A 21,725-nucleotide genomic window follows, 5' to 3' on the forward strand; every position below is an offset into this window, starting at 1 on the left:
TTAACCTAATTTTTTGTAAATTTTGTACAGAAATCTGTGCTCGTATATTGTGTGTTGCATATGCGTTAAGTATGAGGCTGTAGTTGACTTGTTCTAAGATTTTCTTTACTCCGCTATTGTTGATATGTTCTTGTTGTGTTGTTGACTTTATACTAGAGTACTTTTATGTTCATATTTATATAACTATATTGAATATAAAATACACTCGTAATAATTTAGTCAACTTACGTTTCGTATTTGCACAGTAGCCACCAGATCTACATGTTGGACGATAGTTTTCAAATATTCGAATCCAGGATTTGCTGAAACTTTGGTGCAAATGCTCATGAAGTCAGTTAAAACTATATTGGCTCCAAGTTTGAGGGCAGTTGGATTCACATAATATCTAGTAAGTTCGGCGACCTCTCTAACATCTATATATTGATTGGCAGGTCGAGTATCTCTATAAACACCTAAAATAAAAATGTTATTACTTAAGTTTTTGAGTTCTGGAAGTGGTATTATCCATATATGAGTCGTGCGTCTCTCACTCCCTCTAAACGAGAAACTCTTTACTTCTAGATAGCTACGGAATCAAAATGATTGAGCTCGGGGCAGCTCTTTCCATGTGCTTAGGGTGATCTGGTATTCCGCAGTATCTCTAAAAAATTTACGTACCATCTAGATCGGAATGGGACGTTTCATCGCCGCCGTTTCGATGCCGCCGGTTCATCGTCAGTCCATTTCATCGCCGTCCGTTTCATCGCCGTCCGTTTTATCGCCAGTTAGTCAGTTGATTTTGTATTATGGGAGATATTAAAAAGATTAAATTAAAAAGATAAAAAATATTATTATATTTACTCTTCTACTTCCCCTAAATTTTTGTACAGAAATTTTGGGTTCTTTTCGAATTTAAGAAACATTTTCTCTTGGTTGGAAATGTTGACCGTGAAATTTAAAAGATTATCATTATAATATATTTTATATTATAAAAGTTTAAAAGTCTATTAAAAGATCAAGTATGGCAACGGTAATGGTCATGTCTCGTATTTCCTAGAATTCCTAATTAATACTAAAGTAAATAATAAATGTAACTGTCGAAAATTCGGAAATATATCAGATAGCGATTAACTGACTGGCGATGAATCGGCCGGCGATGAACTGGCGGCATCGAAACGGCGGCGATGAAACGTCCTAGACCCCATCTAGATGGAGCTATTATTTGTCAAAGTGCTACATTTCTCCTATGAACGTTGTAAGCTAGAATATGATGTACAATTAAGACATGTACATATGCGAACTTATTAAAATAATTTCGAGGACTGTATTATAGGTATGGTTCGAATGAATTGGGATAGGTAATTATGTTATCCAGACAATATCTAAGTCAAACTCCTAAAAAGGCTTACCAATATGACCGTTATTTTACTCACGCATCAGTTATCGTCACATATGCAGGTTTCACATACACATAGATCAATTATTATTATTATTACTTTTTTGGTACAAATAAAATATGTTTTACCTCTTGCAGTGTTTCCACAAACCAACATGTAGTTGTTGGTAGGCGAAATTTTAATGACTTCCAATAAGTCTCTCAATGTGTGTACTTTAATCCATCTGGAATCTTTTAACTCAAGATAAAAGTTATCCTTAGGTTTACAGTCATTCGTGCAAATTTTGTTGGGATCGTTTTTACACAGTTTAAGCTCTTCGATGTCAGGGAGTTGTTCTGAAAAAAGAAAACATAGATATAAATAGCGTGAAATCAATAATTAACAGTTTAATAGATAGGTTAATGCATGGCTAAATTTACGGGCTATCTCAAAATTTCTATATTTAAATATAATGTAGTAAAGCTGTACTAATCCCCATCAAGTCTAAACCATGGGCTTTTTATATTGCTACAATATACAGTCCACCAAGGTAAAACTACTGCAGCAGAATATGAAGACTTCTTCGGTAAAGTTCTAAGTTGAAGGTGACTGAAAGGCTAAGCATAGATATAGACAGGATTAGGGACCATGCACAGCAAAAAGAAAAAATCGAAGAAAAGCTATAACTAAAATAGCTCTAGTGGAAGAACTATTAATATATTATATAAATAGACCAAAAGTTGTTCTTTTTATACTTGTTGTAGATCTATCAATCTGTTAATTCCGACGTTGAAGTATGTATTTCTTGAGAGGAAGACTGCCAGCTATCGCTCCATCTTTTTGGTGGTCTCCCCGGTGGACGCTTTCCAGCTGGTTTTTCTTCTAGTCCAATTCTTGGTAGTCTGTACTCCTCCATTCTTTTTACGTGACTGGACCATTCTCTTCGTCTTTGCCTGCCCCATCTTACTACATCTTACACGCCACATTGTTCCCTGATAATGCTGTTTCGTGTTCTATCCCTTCTTGTCTTCCCTGCTATTGCTCTTAGTGTCTTTATCTCGGCTGTTCGTAGCATACTTTTGATTTTATTGGCAAAATATAGGGAAGAGTTTAACGAAGTTATCGTCAACGTTCGTTAGAAGACGATACAATAAGAAGAAAAAGAAGAAGAAATCGACAATATATTTGTAACCTTACCTTTATCTACAGCAAGAGTCTTGAATGCATTCAAAATAGGTCTGTAACCAGTACATCTACAGATATTGCCTCCAAATGAATTCTCTATTTGTGCCTTGGTATTCTGTCCTGACGACTGAAGAGCAAACATATTCATTACCATCCCTGGTGAACAAAATCCACACTGAGTGCCATAATTGTCAGCCAAAGTTTTCTGGACTGTATGATACCCATTCAAAGGATTGCCGATTCCTTCTATTGTGTGGATTGTCCAACCGTGGCAGGACATTATCGAAACCAAACACTAAAAATATACAATCAATTTCAATATATGTAGTAAATTGTTCAATCAGTTTTGCGATCCGATAAGAGAGGGCGGTGCTACTAGCCTAATTTTATTTTGCTATGTTGGTACGCTCTTCATAATATGAACAATAATTTATTCTTTGTTTACAAACCATTTATTATCCACGTGTACACTGGACGTATTTTTTACAATGGAAACAATCGAAGTGTCGTGCAGCGATTGAATTTTTATTTTTGAAAGGTTTAAAAGCAAAGAAGGAAATTTATGAATGAATTTTGAAGGTATATAGGTACTAGGTCTGTTTGCCTTCAATTAGTGCAGTACAAAGACAAGCAACTGAATTTTAACGTGGTCGTACAAGCCTTGAACACGAACCACGTCAAAATCGTCCATAAACAGCAACAACCCCACAAACCGTAGAAAAATATAGGATATGGCATTGGAAAATCGTCAAGTGACTGAAAGAGATTTAATGCATCTCATTGAGTGTAAATAAAATATTTTAACTGAAGTAGTGGGTTTCAGAAAGCTATGTTCACAATGGGTGAACACATTTAAATGTGACTTTCTCAGCAACATTTTGAGCGTTTTCGAAAGAATAAAGTAGATTCTTTTCATCGATTCATCACTATGGACGAGACTTGGGTCTATCATCATGATCCTGAATCAAAACAAGAGGTTAAAGAGTGGTGTGAACCTGTCCACAAGTCGGCCAATAAGGTGATAGCATCAGTTTTTTGAGGTATGAGAGGAATTTTGTTTGTACAGTACTTCAGTGGCGGATCTAAATTTCCCCCCCTAACAAGGTCCAAAATTAAAGAAAAAAATTGTTGAATCATAAAAATATATTAGCTGACATGAAACTTAAACCACAGACAAACAAATTCAACCCAATAAACACGCTAGTTAGGCAAATTAAAGGAACTTAGTGCATACAAGTTCTTATTTATGTCTTTTATGTAGTTTGGGTATGTCTTTATGTCTTTTGGTTGGTGTTTCATTGAAAGTTCCCCTCTTCCTAAGGTAAATTTCCCCTCCCAAGGCCAATTTCTAGATCCGCCAATGCAGTACTTGCAAACTGGCAAAACAATAAATTCTGAATAATATTGTAATCTTTTAGACCAACTGATGGAAAAATTCGTTAAAAAAACCTGCTTTGCAGAGGAAAAAATTATTTTTCATCGGTATAATGCACCGTGTATTATTAGCATTTTAAAAATAGCTAAAATCCATGAATTAAAGTTCGAATTGTTGGAGGATCTACCGTATTCAGCAGATTTTGTCCTCAGTGACTTCCATCTAGAATAGAATAGAATAGGATAGAATAGAATAGAATAGAATAGAATAGAATAGAATAGAATAGAATAGAATAGAATAGAATAGAATAGAATAGAATAGAATAGAATAGAATAGAATAGAATAGAATAGAATAGAATAGAATAGAATAGAATAGAATAGAAGAGAATAGAATAGAATAGAATAGAATAGAATAGAATAGAATAGAATAGAAATATTATGCTTTATTGTCATGAAAAATTTAACAATTTTATAGACAAAGCTTACAAGAATCATAAATAAAAACAATAATAAATACAATTTACTAAAATTATATAAATCGTCAATATAAATAAAACATAATAAAGTGAAATAAAAATAAGTAACAATTTATTGCAAAATTAAAAAAAATGGCAAATTGCGTAATCTACCTTAAGAAATTTAATAAGTTAAGGTGCTGCATGTGGCAATCAAATATAGATTAAGATTCTAATTATACATAAGAATACTGTAATTTCTTAGTTATTGATTAAGAAACTCTGCTATTGAATAATATGGTCTTTCAGATAAATAGGCTTTTGTCATTTTACGGAACTTGGGGAAAGATATTGCAGATTTAAGTTGTAGAGGGAGATGGTTGTATAGTTTTTTTGCAGAATATAATATAGATTTCTTTATTAACTCACTGGACGGGATCGGTAAATAGATGTCAAAGGTAGAATTTTTGGTGGAATAGTCATATCTAGGTCTTGCTGGAAAGACATGCAGATGTTTACGAATTAAGCAAACAGTTTCTAAAATATATAAAGAATGCAGTGTTAGAATCCTGTGATCTTTGAATCAGCTTCTGCAATGTGTTGTTCTTCTGAGGTCAAACAGATATCTTATTGCTCTTTTTTGTAATTTAAAAATAACATCGGATTGGGCAGCTGTACCAGAACCCCAAAAAGGAAGACCATATCGAAGATGGGACTCGAACAAAGAAAAATATATTATTTTGGAAGATGCTAAATTCATTTTCTTCGAAACAGATCTTATTGCAAAGCAAGCTGAGGATAGTTTCTTGCTTAACACATCGATATGAAGGGGCCATTTAAGGTTGCTATCTAAAAAATACCAAGCAACAGAATCAACGATACTGATCTGGCTGTTATGAAGAGGTAAGGGTTGAAGAGTTCCTTTATGGGATAATGCTACTGTTTTATCTACGTTAAAAGAAAGTAAATTAGAATCGGACCAGGATTTTATTGTGAGGAGATCAGAAGTTATAGTAGCATAAAGAGTTGCGATATTTGAGTTGCTCCAAGTGATACTGGTATCGTCAGCAAAAAGAAAAATTTTTCGTTTTTAAACTAGTGATGTCATTAATAAAGATAAGAAAAAGTAGAGGGCCCAATACTGAACCTTGTGGTACACCACATACAACATTTTTGAGACTAGAGTCTGTATCATTTGCTCTAACCAGTTGTTTCCTATTATCCAAGTAAGATTGAAACCAGTTCAAAGAAATACCTCGAATTCCATAGAAATCTAGTTTTTTTATCAAAATGTCGGGATTTACACAATCAAAAGCTTTGGCATATTCACAAAAAACAGTGTCAGTGTGCAGATTATTGTTTAATGATTGATAAACCTCATGTAGTACAGAAAACATGGCATCGGTGGTATATTTATTATTTAAAAAGCCGAACTGATTTTGTGATAAAATCTTGTTATCAACGAGAAAGGACATAAGTCGGGCTTTTACGGGTCTCTCAATAATTTTGGAGAGTACCGGTAGTAATGCAATAGGTCTATAATTTTAGGCATTATATTTTTCACCACCCTTATGAAGAGGAATAGCGATGGCCGTCTTTAGGCACTCTGGAAATTTACTGTTTTACAATCTGTTTCAATCCTGAGAAAAGTGATGCGTTGAAAGCGTTTTTTATCAAATAATGAAATAACAACTGTAGAAGTGTATTTTGCAGTCCTTTCAGATCCTCACTTGAGTGATGGAGCTTATAAATTGGAATCCCATTGGAACAAGTTTATTGATGTTGTGTGAGACTATACTGAATAATAAAATGTATATCAATCCATAATATTGTGTTTTTCTTCTCGAACAGCAAAACTTATTGAACAACATAGTACATACAAATCTCACAACATAGGTATTTTAAAATTAAAGGTAAAAACAATATAAACATTTTCCTCTTTCGGCTCACTGAGTACCTATTTAAAAACAAAATGGATAAAATGATACGGTCAAAAGAAAAATGCTTCTCAGAAGAGAAAATATTCTATCACATTTTGTTTCTTTGCCTTCTCATAATGTATGGAGTTTAGAGTAACTTACGGAGTTTACTGAAAATATCTTCTTTTTTCCATTAACGGTCTCTTCGACTGCTACGGTACATGTTCCACAACCCCCTTCCAAACACATCCTTTTGGTTCCCGTAAGGTGCAGTTTTTCTCTGAGATATTCATTGAGAGTAGTTTCAGGTCCCACATCTTCAGGAGATACTGGAATAAATAAAACAATATTTTATACCTGTTATAATTATAAATATTTAACAATTTAACAGTACCTACTGTTTATAATTTTCGAAATGCTGTCTATGCTGAGGAATATCTTCACAACATCATAAATGTGCATAAAGAAGTTAACCAATTTAATGTTGTTCTGAAGCTATTTCCTTGTAGGCCAGGGTAATAAGACAAAAATATACCCTGTTCGTGACACTTCAGTAGCCAGGGTACTGAAGCGTTTTTTCGACAGGTAATACCTGTTTTTTCGACAGGAACAATTTTTTTTTCTCTGATTCTGGCTTTGGTTTAGAACTAGAACCTTTAGCCACGTAATTGTATAACTTATTACTAAGTCAGGGGAGTAATGTGTAGTGTGTGTGTGTGTTGAGTAAGTGTCTTGTTACTTTGCAAAGTCGACGTCATTGTCTTTGTAAAGAGACGCTAATTGTTTCCGAACGTCTGCGGTCCCTCCGGTGAGTACCGATCCTACAAGGACAGAAACTATTTTTCATTTATTAATTTATAATAAATGAAAAATTTCTGCCCCTGGTAGGATTCGAACTCCCGACCTTTCAGGAACAAATTATAACTATTTGCTGCGTAGGATCTGGCGGCCATTTTTATTTATCAACAATAAACTGTCAAAAAATGGCATTTTCTCCTTTTTTTTTTTCAAATCAATGGGAAACGGTGAAACTTATGATAAACTTTATACTTTTTAGTACAAATATCTTCGAGATTATGGAAAAAGCTTTAAAATGACGTATTACAAAGTTTAATATACTCATTTATTGTTAATATAATTGCGAAAAAAGGTCGGAATTGCAAAAAAAATTATTTTCACGGTAACTGTTGTAAAAATTAGTATACAGCTTTGAAATTTTTGTCAAATGAGGGTTCTTTGGTTCTTAATATGTGATAAAAATTTCAAAGCGATTCATTCAATTGTTTATATTTTATTCAAATTGTTTATCCCAGAGAGGATTTTTTTGCAATAACATAAGTCAGAAAAAAATAACGTTAGAACCATTCCACAGGTGTCAAATGAAATAGCATGAGCTACATTTTCAACATGGTTTAAAAAAGTGATTAAAAAATGCATTTATTAGTAATGAATAATTATGCAAAAGTATCGTCAATTTTTCTTTATAAACTTTTTGAATAATTTTTCCAAAAAAATTAACTTTTTTACCCTGTTTTAAGTGTACAGCTACCAATTAATTGATTGGTTGACTTACCTGTTAAGGAAGGACAATCATAATTGTCCTATCTTACATTTCGAACATTTGATCAGCGGCCAGAAAATGCCACTACCATTAGTACAAATGTTCGAAATGTAATGTGAAGGACAAGTAATGTTATTTATATCATGATTGATAAAAAATTGTAATAAATATATATAATTTCTTATATAACAAAATAAAAAGTTTATAAGGAAAGTTTTACGATACTTTTGCATAATTATTTATTGCTAATAAATGCATTTTTTATTCATTTTTTTTAAACCATGTTGAAAATATAGCTCATGCTCTTTCATTTGGCATCTGTGGAATGGTTGTAACGTCATTTTTTTCTGACTTATGTTATTGCAAAAAAATGCTCTATGGGATAAACAATTTGAATAAAATTTAAACAATTGAATGAATCGCTTTGAAATTTTTATCACATATTAAGTACCAAGGAACCCTTATTTGACAAAAATTTCAAAGCTGTACACTAATTTTTACAACAGTTATTGCGAAAATATTTTTTTTTGCAATTCCGACAGTTTTTCGCAATTATATTAACAATAAATTAATGAGTATATCAAACTTTGTAATACGTCATTTTAAAGATTTTTCCATAATCTCGAAGATATTTGTACTAAAAAAATCATCCCTGTTTTCCATTGATTTGAAAAAAAAGTGAACAATGTCATTTTTTGACACTTAATTGTTTATAAATAAAAATGGCCGCCATATCCTGCGCAGGAAATAGTTACAATTTGCTCATATAGGTATTACCTGTCGAAAAAACGCTTCAGTGTCCTGGCTGTTCAAGTGTCATGAAAAAAACCTTATTACCCTGGACTATTGTGGCATTTTTATGATTAACTATTTATATGGGAAATAAGCCTCAATTAAATTGAAAAAATAATTTTATTAACGATTCGACGACCAAATCGGGTGTCGTTGTCAAAATACAAAATACTACTAAATTAAACAAAAATGTTGTTGCTAAGTAAAGAAATTCTTCTAATAATTTATTTAATCTGACTCATTTATATTGGCAATTCAGACGTATATTATACATTTTAAAGTAGAAGACTTTAAAATAATATCGCCAATATTTATAAGTTGCGTTCCTGGGACGACTTTACTAAAAGACAGTTCATTCGATTACATGAAATCAATCCCAACTCAAGAATATCCGTCACAAAAAAATCATAGCATGTGATCTGTCTTTAAAAAGACAACCAAATGCAACGACGACAGTAAAATTCTCGCGTTAGAGATTCGATAGTAAATTACGAGGGAAAACCAGGAAAAAACCTCGTGATACTATCCCGACATCGTAAGTATTTGGTCTTATAGCCACTTTACACGATGCAAGTAATTGCGAAATTTATTGCACAAGTTCTTGCAGCAAGAACTTCTGCAATAAGTTGCAACTAGCTTTCTGCAATAAAGTGATTACACGGTGCAAGAATTTAATTGCATAAACTGACATGAAATGGACAGAGACTTTGAAATACCATAAATTTTAGGTTATGTTGTTTTTATAAATTAAAAATGTACCTAATTTTTTGAGTAGAGTTAGATATATTAGATTAAAAATGTTAGATTATAATTTGAGAAAATTATAATATGTATTATGTATAACAAAATCAATTAATACCTAATGCAAGTATACCTATAATACATGATTCATTTATAAAAGGAAACAAGTTGTTGTTGTTAAATACAAAAGAAATAAAAATAGAATATAGTTTCTTTAATCCCTATGTTGCATAATTAAAGTTATCCACCAGAATAATGCTATCTGTAAAGCGCGAAATTGGTAAAACGTTCCTCTAGTTTTGTCAAAAATTGTTTAGTTTGAAATTTAGGATGACAGAATGTCAAAACAATCAGTGTAGCCTTAAAAGTTACTAAAAATATAACAAAATTGCAGAAAAAATTGCATGAAAAATAGGACATGTTCTATTCAGCTGCAACTTATTGCAGCAATTTCTTGCTGCAAGAAGTTGCAGCGTTTCTGTGCAATTCGTGTATGACACGATGCAATTTCTATTGCTGCAAGAAATTGTGCAATTAATTGCGCAATTAGTTGCATCGTGTAAAGTGGCTATTAGGTACATTTAATTTACTTTCAAAAACTAATACCAAATTCTGACCTTAATATGTTTAAATTATAAATAATTTTAGTAATACTTAGATATACAATAAGTAATACTAAAATATAAAATATGTACTAACTCGATATGTTATTCACTTACTAATCGTGGTATTTTCTTTCTATTGACTTCCTCTTTCAGTTTGGGTAACCACATCCTACTAGTTATTAACCAGTTTATTTCAGCAGATGGTTAAAATACGGATGACAAAACACTTTATTTCAACAAATAGAAACAAATATGATAATACAAAACTAAATTCAACAAATGAAGAAAGATAAAAATCTGAAGTTTGCCAAATATCCAGTAGTTGAGGAACTTACAGTAGTTGTTGCCATCCTCTTTAAAACCCACTGACTCTACACGTTATTTCTAATTATCTGCGTTAGTATTCCTCTTCTTCAACCTGGGTTCGTCCACTGCTAAACATAGGCCACTTCCATTTGCTTCCATCGATTTCTACTCTTGGCAGTTCTCGTCCATTGGTTGCCCGCGACTTGTTTAATATAATCTGTCCACCTCTACTCTGGACTGCTTACTCTTCACCTGTTCTCTTTTGGTCTCCAGTTTGTTAATCTTTGTATCCATTTTTCGGGATTATCTCGGGCAACATGTCCGATCCATTGCCACTTGAGCCTTGCTATACGTTCTGCAACATCAGTCATCTTTGTAAAGTATCACTTTCTCTAATTCTATTAAAATCTATTAAGTTAGAAAAGGGTTCTAAGATTTTATTAGAGAAAATATGGTGTGTCTAATTGGACTTTTTATCGGTAGTATCGGTAGTGTATCGGTAGTGTGTTGGGGAATTTTATTTATAAAAATATAAACAGAAAAAATTGCAATAAAAGTTACAATATTGTATTCGTTTGATTTTTCGATTAGTGTATTACTTCTGTATGATCTATGGTGGTATAATCTTTACTAAATCCTGTCTGTTCAAGAGGCTGAATATCATCCAGTTTGTTTGTAATTCGCAATATAATAATTATCTTCACAAAAGTGTATACATTACTGATAACCAGCTAATGAGTTTATAGTTTTCGAATTTATGTTTATTTTCCTTTTTTATCGGGAAATAATTGTTTACAAATATACAGAGTATGATAATTCGATTTAAGAAAAAATTTGGTTTGAATCATTATTGCAATAACAATATTCTATTAATATAATTGTAACGAAAGGTATGTTAATAGAATAAATATGATTATTTCATTCATAGGAGATTCTGACCAATACAAAGCTACAGAAATAAAAATTAAAGTGATTATTTTTTGATGATTTTAACTTCCAATCGTATAGTAAGATATTTGATCACGTGTTTAATTCTGTCCAATCAGATTAAAATTATACTGAGAATTATCTACTGTAAAAAATTACCGATAGGATTTTTTTAAGTAGATTGTTTCTGTTTAATGGCAACCAGTTTCCTAGTTTTGACAACTGTCACATTTAAGAAAATATCCATAATATACGTATTAAAAAATAATCTTACGAATATCACACGACAGTAAGAATAAATAAGAAAATAATGCTTCATTTTTACTCAAATTTGTTGTCATTGGGCAATAGCCACTCGAGCCTTGCGGGCTCTCGTGTCTATTGGCAGACAACAAATTTTCGAAAAACTCTCGCATTATTTTCAATTTATTCTCACTCTCTTGTGATATTATACCCAATAATTTTTGATAATATCTGTCCCGTCGTCAAGTATATTACGTCAGATGCCCTTCGTTGCTACTAAAAAATACATTCAGTAACATTAATGACAATTACTGTTTTAAAAGTTATAAAAGTGATGACTTTCAACCGTCAAATATTTATAACAACTGTGTGTTAAAATGTAGTAATTTGTAATTACATAAATAAATTAAAATAAAATTTTGGTTTTAAACAATTTTATTCATGAAATAATCGCAGAAAATTGCACTCGATCTCTAAACTTATTATCGAATTGTTTCCCTCGTGCCACTTTGACATAATTTCACTCCCCTTCGGAAAGTGAAATTAAAACTGTCAATGTGTCACTCGGGAAAAATTCGATAATTTTAGAGCTCTTGTGCAATTACTACTGATAATATAAGGTTTGTTCCAACTCGATACAAAACCGTTCTTGAACAGTTCGTAAACCGCGCAGTAGCGAAAAATGTGTTACTGCGCATAATTATTCGTTATTGCGCATGCGCGTAACGATTCAAGAACGGTTTTGTATCGAGTTGGAACAAACCTATAATTAGCGGGTGCATTCGGTACTCTATTTACTGCCAGTATAGTATCTACGGGGGAGGAGGAGGGGTAAATCCCCCAACAAGGTCCAAAATTGACGGAAAAAAAATTGTTAAAACATAAAAATATGTTAGCTGACATGAGACTGACACCATAAATAGATAAATTGGACCCAATAAACACGCTAGTTAGGAAAATTAAGAGAACTTAATGCATATAAATTATTGTTATTTGTGTCATTTATGTAGTTTGGATGTATCTTTTTTGCCTTTAGGTTAGTTTTTCATTGGAAATTTCCCTCTCCCCAAAGGCAAGTTCCAACCAAGGCCAATGTCTAGATACGCCACTGTTTACTACACCAATATACTAAATACGAAAACGATGTCACTAATTAAACAAATTAGATGGGAAAATAAAGTTAATAAAACATAAATGCATGGTAGGTATATCTTATAAAATCGTTTTGCATGCAGAGTATGTAAAACATGTTTGGAGATCAAATCAACGAACGAGGTATATATTTAACCTTGTAATACATCCTAAAAATCTATTAACAAAGCAAGTAAAAAAATTAAGCAATTATGCTAAATAAAACTTATTTGAATATTCATATTATCTATAGAATTATAGACCGTTGGATGTCCGATTAAGTTCTTCTTGAAAAAATGAAAATGGTTATTTATTTTTGATTCTTCTTCTTACTTTATAAATAGGCTCAATGCCTATTTACTTCGGTTTTTAGCCTCAATTGACATTGTCTGACTATCTTTTCCTCGGTTGTCCCAATGATCTTCTTCCATTTGGCGATTTGTCTCTTGCTATTTGTACTATTCTATTTTCTGTCGTTCTTTCTATGTATTGATTCCATTCTATTTTTCTTCTTTTGGTCCAATGTTTATTTCCTCTATACATATACAATATCTCACTCGTATTTCCTCCCTTCTTACTCTGTCTTTTAGAGTTTGGTTTTCGCCGTACCTGCTCCTGTTTTCACTATGTACGTCATTATCGATCTTATTGTTGATTTATATATCCTGGAGGATTAACTCATCCTGGTGAAGGATGAAACAAGGAGAATAGCACAATAGAGTAGGTTTATCTTTTTATCTTAATAACTTATTGTTTCACTAATTTTTTTATTGAAAAAGTCTATACGAAAATACATCCCTACTGTGTTATTTTTATGCCTTCAGCTCAACGTTGGATACAAAATCAATCCTTTTGTTTTTGTAAATTTACCGGCGACGGAATAAAACGAAAACAACCAATATTACGTGATTGTGCATATATTATCATATACCGGGTGGTGAATAGGAACACGGGCCATAGGAAACTCAACGTAAAATTCTAAACTGTTGGATTCCTGCTTCCCTAATTATTTTACATCAAAAGTCATAAGAAACTATTTGTAGAGAATTGAAATCTGTATTGAAAACAACTGTTAATATTGTTCTACGAACAATAATTATTCAAAATTTTGTAAAAATATAATACAATTTTCAGAGAAATACGCCAAAGTTACGCCACACACAGTGCAATAATGTGTATAAGATTGCATTCGGTGACAATGAATTTATTATATTAACAATTTGAACTGTCAATTTCTTTATTTATTTTATCATTTATTGTTTAAAACACGATAAAGTTGATCAGATACCCTCAGTTAAGGAGAAAGTATTAATAATAAAGATATTTTCTTCAGTCAATAGTGTGCTCACTGTCAGTTAAATAGTAACGTGTGGCCTAACATGCCCACACATACCTACTGCAGTAAATACATTATATTTTTCAAAATTTTGGAATGTGTTTAAATCGTAGAACAATTGTAACTTCTGTTTTTAATACAGATTTTAATCCTCTACAAATAACTTCTCATGACTTTTCATGTAACATAATTAGGGAAGCAGGAATTCAACAGTTTAAAATTTTACATTGAGTTTCCTATGGCCCGTTTTCCGATTCACCACCCTGTATACGACATATTAAATTAGGAAGATACACAAAAAAACAGTGACTGAGCCCAGTGGCGGATTTAGACATTTGACTTGGGAGGGAAAATTTGCCTTAGGGGAAACTTCCAATGAAACACCAAGCAAAAGACATAAAAAAGATAAACCCAAACTACATAAAAGATATAAATAATAACATATAGTCCGTCCGCTATAACTTTTCCCATGCGGTACGATTCATTTTCAATCAAATTAAGTCAAAACAGAAAGTGAAATGTACGCCGATGTGTGTAGTATATAGTATACAGTATACAAAATGTATATACATATCGACGTTCGTTTCAATTTATGTTTTGACTTAATTTAATTGAAAATGAATCGTACCGCATGGGAAAAGTTATAGCGAACGGACTATTTCTATGCATTAAGTTCCCTTAATTTTTCTAATTAGCATGTTTATTCGAATAAATTTTTTGGTCTGTGGTTTAAGTGTCATGTCAGCTAATATATTTTTATGTTTCAACAATTTTTTTCTTTAAATCTTGACCTTGTTAGGAAGCCAATTTCTCCATTTTCTCTCCCCGTAAATCCGCCACTGGCTCAGCCTAACTATAAAAAGAAACCTTGAAAGTCGAATACTGGTTTATATCATTAAAAAATTTAAATTTCAGCCTTTAATTCTTAGCTGAATTAAACAGATACATATATTATACCTATGTATAACATGATCATATTTTTAAGGAGGTACAAAATATTTTATTTTTGTTTGTCTTTTCTCCAGACCCAGACAGGACCGTATTTAGGTCAATTGCAGCCCTAGGCAATTCTCTAGTAGCCGCCCTTCAACATGTACCATTTTTGTGTATTTTTGCTTTTGCCGCCCTAGGCAACTGCCTATATTGCCTAATGCATAAAGCGCCCCTATACCCAGACCTGTTCTTATGATACATTAAAAAATATTTTGTGATTATTTCTCTACACAGCTACTAAAAAGCATAATATTACCACTCTAAAGATAACCTAAACCTATAAATACGAGGGATTTCGTGGAAAAGAGAGTTGATAAGACTTCTTGTCTCATTAACTTTGCTAACCCGTTCCTCATCATCCATTTCTTAGAATACTGTTATAGAGAAGATACGGCACTCCTCGCCGTAAATATTTACAGTCGTCACTTTTTTTAAAGCAAGATTAGCATGGTTCAATACCACAAAAATCCAGACTATAATATCCAAAGACCTTCTCGAAATAGAGGACAACGATCACTGCACTACTGATCAGTAAACAGTGCAGTGAAGAGATCTGGGGACTCAGGAGACTATGATAGTATCCCAGAGGGAGCAGAAAACACCTACAGTCAAATCATTTTACGAAAACAATTTGAAGTAGGTCTTACAATACGGAACTAAAATCTGAATACCGGTATTTGATACATATTTGGAATTTGAAATATCGGGATACCGCTATTAAAACCGGTATTATTAATAAAAACGAATGTGTGTGTAATTTGTACGCACGTAAGCAGATATTCTTCTATTATATAGGTAATTTCAACGAAGTAAATATACTTAACAGGTTATTTGTATTTTATTTAAAAATTAAACTAACTTTCTTATCTACAACTTTCAAAAATTTTTTATTACAACAACCAAAAACAAAAAAAAAATGAATCGCCCAGGATTCGAACCCGCGTCCTTCCAATCTCGGAGCTAACGCCCTACCAACTACTCCAGCGAGGTCCTTGTAATTGACGTGTAAGTTTCGGATATAATTACACAACACGGCGACAAATAGTGTAAAAATGTTATGCCTATATAATATTTTATTATTTTACTACAGAGAAACACAAATCCAAAAACACAAGAATTATAATAAATAATACATTTACTAAAAACACTAATATATTCTTTTAATGACTTATTTGCACGGTTACAGATACATACATACCTATCTTGAAAGATTAGCAATGAACTACATGCTGTCTGTGTGCGCAGGCGCGCAGATTTATGTACAACTTTACCCTCAATCGAATCGCCGCTAAAGAAGAATATCAAAAATTTACTAGTTACAGTGGAACCCCGATAAGTCGGCCCCCGATAACCCGGAACTCCGGCTAACCCGGACCGATTTTTATCAGACAAACATTTCAACAATAAAAATGTATTGCTGTTACAAAATCTCGTGAACCTAATTCATTCATTTGGTGACGTCAATCTACGAACGAAACGATTGATGAATCCGACATTACTGAAAATATCAGGGTGCAGATGGGACCCTGTCGCGCAATTCGCAGCAAATAAAATAGTCGTATGTTTTTGGTTTCATTTTATTTCGGTTACACATACGCATTTTCAAGGTTCACGAGGTTTTGTACCAACTCTATGTAATATAATATTTGAGAGATAATGGAACCGGATTGAACTACATATAGCATAGTAAAAATGACTCATGGTACACCACATTCATTGTCGAAAACAACAGGAACCTGTATTATCCTTTATTTTTTTGAAACTGTCTGTGTTAGCATTGTTTAGAAAAGACTATTAAAATTCTTTTTTTAACAATGGACTTAGTCATCACTGTTATTAAATAACATAACATCAGAGACGGTATTGTGTGTAGTAAAGTCGTATTATTGTTCGCTTCCGTTTTGTAATCGTTCGTAAATTTATTCAGATTTTGTGTTTGCGTGTCTTTTGTCTATAAGGGCAACAAAACGTAAAAATGTTGTAGTGACAATGGAAAAGAAACTAGAAGCATTAGGTAGAATTGATAAAGGTGAATCTTGCAGCATTATATTATGGTGTCGGTACATCTACAGTATCGGATTGGAAGAAAAATAGAACTAAAATCGAAGAATTTTTTTTTTCAAAATGATAACAAAAGACAGTTTAATCGGTGCAAAGCTAATAAAGCTAAGAATGAGACTTTTGACGACGCTTTGTATGTGTGGTTTTGTGTGGAATGCGAACGTGGTTTACCAGTGTCTGTGTGACAATTATAACGGAGTTTATCTGTAAGCATACCATATTTTATTATTTTTACCATTTTCTCCGGCTAACCCGGATTTTCGGTAACCCGGATCGGCCGCGGTCCCAATTAATCCGAGTTAACGGGGTTCCACTGTATTTGTAGTTATTTTTGGGCGATAAACGATTTCTTCTTAGGTTTGTGTCCGCAGACTTTAAAAATACTCTTTCGGAAGGTACTGATGTGGCAGGTATTGACAAATATTTTATAGCCAAATAATAAAGCTCAGGGAAAGTGGATTTGTATTTTTTCCAAAATTCTATGGGGCTATTTTTTCTTGCGAAATGTGGCATTGGGTAGTAGTAGTTTGAATAATCGCTTTATATTGCCGACTCTGCCGCTTCTCGATGGTGCCATACTCGGCTCCGTATGTGTAGTAAATATGCCTATATTATGCGTATTTTTTTGATTATAAGTCGCTTAATTTTCATGCTAGGAACTTTTTATTATTTTTTTTAAAGGTTTAGTTGTATACTTGAAAAAATGTTAGTTAAGTTTTCCTCGAAAAATGCAAATTTTTCCCATTATTTGGCTTTGAATATTTCAAATTATGCATTTGACGAAAAAAGCTAACCTTAACATGCCGTATCTCGGTTTGTATTGGTCTTAAAGATATTATTGGACAAGAATTTGGTTTGTATTACTAAAAGATACAATTTTGATATTTACAGTTTTTTTATTAAATGCATATTTTTCGAGGAATTCTTAAGAAACCTTCTAAAAAAGTCGATTTTTTCATCGAAAAACTGTTATTTTCAAGCGCGAATAACTCGAAAAATATTAGTTTTACGAAGAAAATGTAAAAAGCCTTTTTTTCTTAAATCACTTTTTACATCAAATTACATGGTTAAAATGTAATAAAACATTCCCACCCCCGAGATGGGGTAGCAACCACCCCAAGGTTTTAGCGTATGATAGCGGCATGATATAAAAAATAATCCTTGGACTAGTCCCTACCTTTTGTAAAAATTTCAAGGAAATCCATGCTGGACGAAAAAATTGCGAGCCAAAATGCTTCATTTCCTCAATCGACTATTGGTGCCGACCGACCGGCTCTGTCCTGTCATACAGCTGACCGACTATAATAACTTTTATTTATATATAAGTAATTTAGAATGTGTGTACTGCTTTTCAGCCTTAGTAAATGGATTTAATTACCTTCGTAGGAAAGCAAATTTGATACCCTCTCAGTAACCCCTGTTCTACGTTTCGCTTGACCGACCGCAGTATGTTTCTCTACACACTCACAGTAATCAACTGTGAAAAATCTAGATTTAGTAGATTCAAAAAGATTTTTCAGCGCTCCCTCTGAATGTGAAGGAGACACTAAGGGAAGAAAGAGAAAAACGAAAGTTAATCTACTATGGGCATATGCGACGAATGTACAAGACAAGAATACCGCTAAGAACTTAGAAATGAAAACCAAATAGAAGGAGAAAAAGAGGACGCCCTAGATTGCAGTGGAGCAGACAAATAAAAAGAGCAATGGAAAAAAGAGCCTTCAATGAAGAAGATATAAGTACAATACTGAAATATATACAAAAAAATGTTTATTTGGTTTACCCTGCCTCAGTCCTTTAGTAGCGACCCATATTAAGTACCTATATATAATATATATTATTTATTTACCTGTATATTCAACTCCACCTACAGATAACTGTACAGACTTTTTACGATTCATTTTGACCACTTTCACAACACACTCACTATATTCTAAGCGAAGATTATATTAAATTCCTACAGATCACTATAATTCTATAATTATAATAATTCACAAACAATGGTATTAATCATACACGAAATATAAAAGACTAAAGATAAGATTTGTGTGTTTTCAACAATGTATACATGCACCAAGCGCAATAAGCCAATTATTCTATTAAATGAGAAGGAACGGATTAACAACTTTCTTTCGAACAAACTCGCGTCCCAGAAACAACAAACAAGGCTTAATTAAAATTGTAAATCCGCAGCATTAACAACAATAAATAAAAAACGAGTTTCGAGCTGATGTGTGAGGTTCCAAAAGACGAAATATTCATTGCTAAATAAACGAGTTATACAGTGTGAATTTTAAAGTTAGAAACGTATCTAATTTTGGTTACTATTACGTAACTTTCACACACGGTGACACAGTTTTAAAATAATAATGTTTAATCTTCTTTTTCTTTGAGTACCGTCTCCCAATAGGAGAATGGATATCATCATCACTATCTTTACTGTATCTACCGCAGCTCTGAAGAGTTTATAGAACTGCATTTAAACTAGTCCTTTAAATTCTTCAACCATGACACTCTTCTTCTTGACACTATACTCGAAGCTAGGACAAATAATCCCCGGACAAATAATTTTGGACAAAAAATCCCGGACAAATAATCGCCGCAAATTTTTTTGGACAAAATATCCCCACAAAATATCCCGGACAAAAAATCCCCTAGAAATATTTGCTTCTGAATAGTTCTCTAAAAGTTTTCTCGAAATTTTACCCCAATTCCATGCTGAACTTCAAATTGTACATGGCAGGTTTAATGACCTAAAACGCGCGTTAGCATGTGAACGGTCTTCAGTAAAATATACATAGGCGTAACCAGGATGATCCTAAGGGGGGTTACAACTACTGGAAGGTCTCTGAGAGGTATGGTGTTAAGCGTATAAAGCTCAAAGTACATCCCAATGGGGAGTTATAACCCCCAAAACCCCCCCTGGTTACGCCTATGAACATGTATGTAGTTGTTAAGGGCCTGTCATGAGAACGGGGCCTTAGCTCATTCCCCATATCTTCCAAGATTTTTGAAAAAACCCACATTCTTTTGTCATGTAAAATTTGAAGTTTTCAGCATGGAATTTGAATTCGAAATTTGGTAAAATTTCGGGAAAACTTTTAGAGAACTATTCGGCAGCAAATATTTCTTGGGTATTTTTTGTCCGGGATTTTTTGTGGGGATTTTTTGTCAAAAAAACTTTGTGGGGATTATTTGTCCGGGATTTTTTGTGGGGATTTTTTGTCCGGGGATTATTTGTCCGGACCCCGTCCCAGATATTGTTATTCCGGTAGGTGTGTTGCTGGAATTAATTGAAATGAATATAATAAAACGAACGGTAAATATTTATTTATTTTCGTAACAAAAGGTATTTGCGCTTAGGTCTCTCTCGAAAAAGGGCCGAACGATTTGTGTGTGATTCGTTCACCCGCTGTGTCGTGACTGTTAAGAAAAGCCACAATCGATTATATCGATGTTATGCCTTCCTACAATATGGTCCGGAGAGGACAATAAATCACTCGGATCTGACGCATAAAGACAGACACACTTCTGCAGTTTTAGAAACGAATGCCATGTCCCAAAGTGAATTGTTGACATAATGGTCTGATATGGTAATTAATTTATGAGGACTTCAGTTTATTAAACTGCCACTCCAAAAACATATAGTCAGGGGATGCATTCGTTTCGTAAAACCATGTATTTCTTAGCTTCTGTTTTGTATATTAACGGTGACTTTATATGACCCATATTATTTCGTTTTGAGAAAAAATATTAAAATTAAAATTAGCAAAAATAGTAATTAAAGCGTATCGCTATATTGTAACTTTCTTATTTCAATTGTGTTTATTATTTCGAATTCTTAGCCAATTTCTCGCAATACTTCCGTGTTCGTTTTCGTTGTTGAAGTTAAACTTCTTTAGGCACGAGGGTGAACTTTTATTTTTCTGGGCGCATGCGCACACCAACAGTATGGTATTAGTGGCTACCTCTTTTAAGTTATGTAGCGCAAATAAGGTGTGCGTGAAAAGAATATATTATTATCTAGTGTTTTTAGTAAATATATTTATTATAATTTTTGTGTCTGTGGATTTGTCTTCCTCGTAATAAGTATTATGTTTATTTTCAATTAATCTATCTGTCACCGTGATTGTAATTATGTCCGAGAAATGATCGTATGTTATACACAATGGTGGTAGCTCATCCGTAGAGCATTCGCATATGGATCGAGAGGTCCCCGTTCAAATCCGGACAGTCATTTATTTTTCTTTTTTAAATTTTTGGTATTCTTTTAGTTCTTTCTAAAATTAGTTTAATATTAAAATACAAAACAAAAAAACTGTTTAAAGTAGATATATTGATTTCGTTGAAATCATAATATGAAGTTAGATTATATTATAATAGAAGTATAACTTCTTACGTGCGTATACAAAGTACACACACGTTCTTTTTTATATGTTCATACTGTTCCAGATCCTTCTGTGATATCAGATTTCAAACGACTGTAGCTTATTTATGTAGGTATTCTTGCTTCAATGTCCAGCTTTCAAGTCCATGTTGCAGTGTCGAAGACACGTAGTATTTCAAAGCTCTTACTCTCAGTTTTAATCTAAGGTCTTTGTTACAGAAAACTGTTTTCATTTTTACAAACGCATTTCTTGCTATTTCTATGCTGGCCCTTATTTCTGTTGTTTGATCATTATTGTCTGAAATGAAGGCTTCTGGGTATTTGTATTTATCAATCCTTTCTATCGATACATT

At 32.7% G+C, this 21,725-nt stretch overlaps 1 protein-coding gene across 1 annotated transcript in view; it reads right to left on the reverse strand.

Annotated features, from left to right (window-relative positions):
• LOC114324830 (uncharacterized) overlaps positions 1-19,182 on the reverse strand; it is a 57,273-nt gene extending 38,091 nt beyond the window's left edge. The window contains exons 1-5 of the mRNA XM_050651863.1: positions 18,835-19,182; positions 6,452-6,618; positions 2,553-2,835; positions 1,505-1,711; positions 229-452 (exon numbers count right to left, since the gene is read on the reverse strand). Coding sequence (XP_050507820.1) covers positions 229-452; positions 1,505-1,711; positions 2,553-2,835; positions 6,452-6,618; positions 18,835-18,886 — 933 coding nt within the window. The 5' untranslated portion in view covers positions 18,887-19,182. The remainder of the gene's footprint in view (positions 1-228; positions 453-1,504; positions 1,712-2,552; positions 2,836-6,451; positions 6,619-18,834) is intronic.
• Positions 19,183-21,725: the final 2,543 nt, after the last annotated feature.

Source organism: Diabrotica virgifera, chromosome 5 (assembly GCF_917563875.1).
Source record: "Diabrotica virgifera virgifera chromosome 5, PGI_DIABVI_V3a".
Taxonomy (NCBI): domain Eukaryota; kingdom Metazoa; phylum Arthropoda; class Insecta; order Coleoptera; family Chrysomelidae; genus Diabrotica; species Diabrotica virgifera.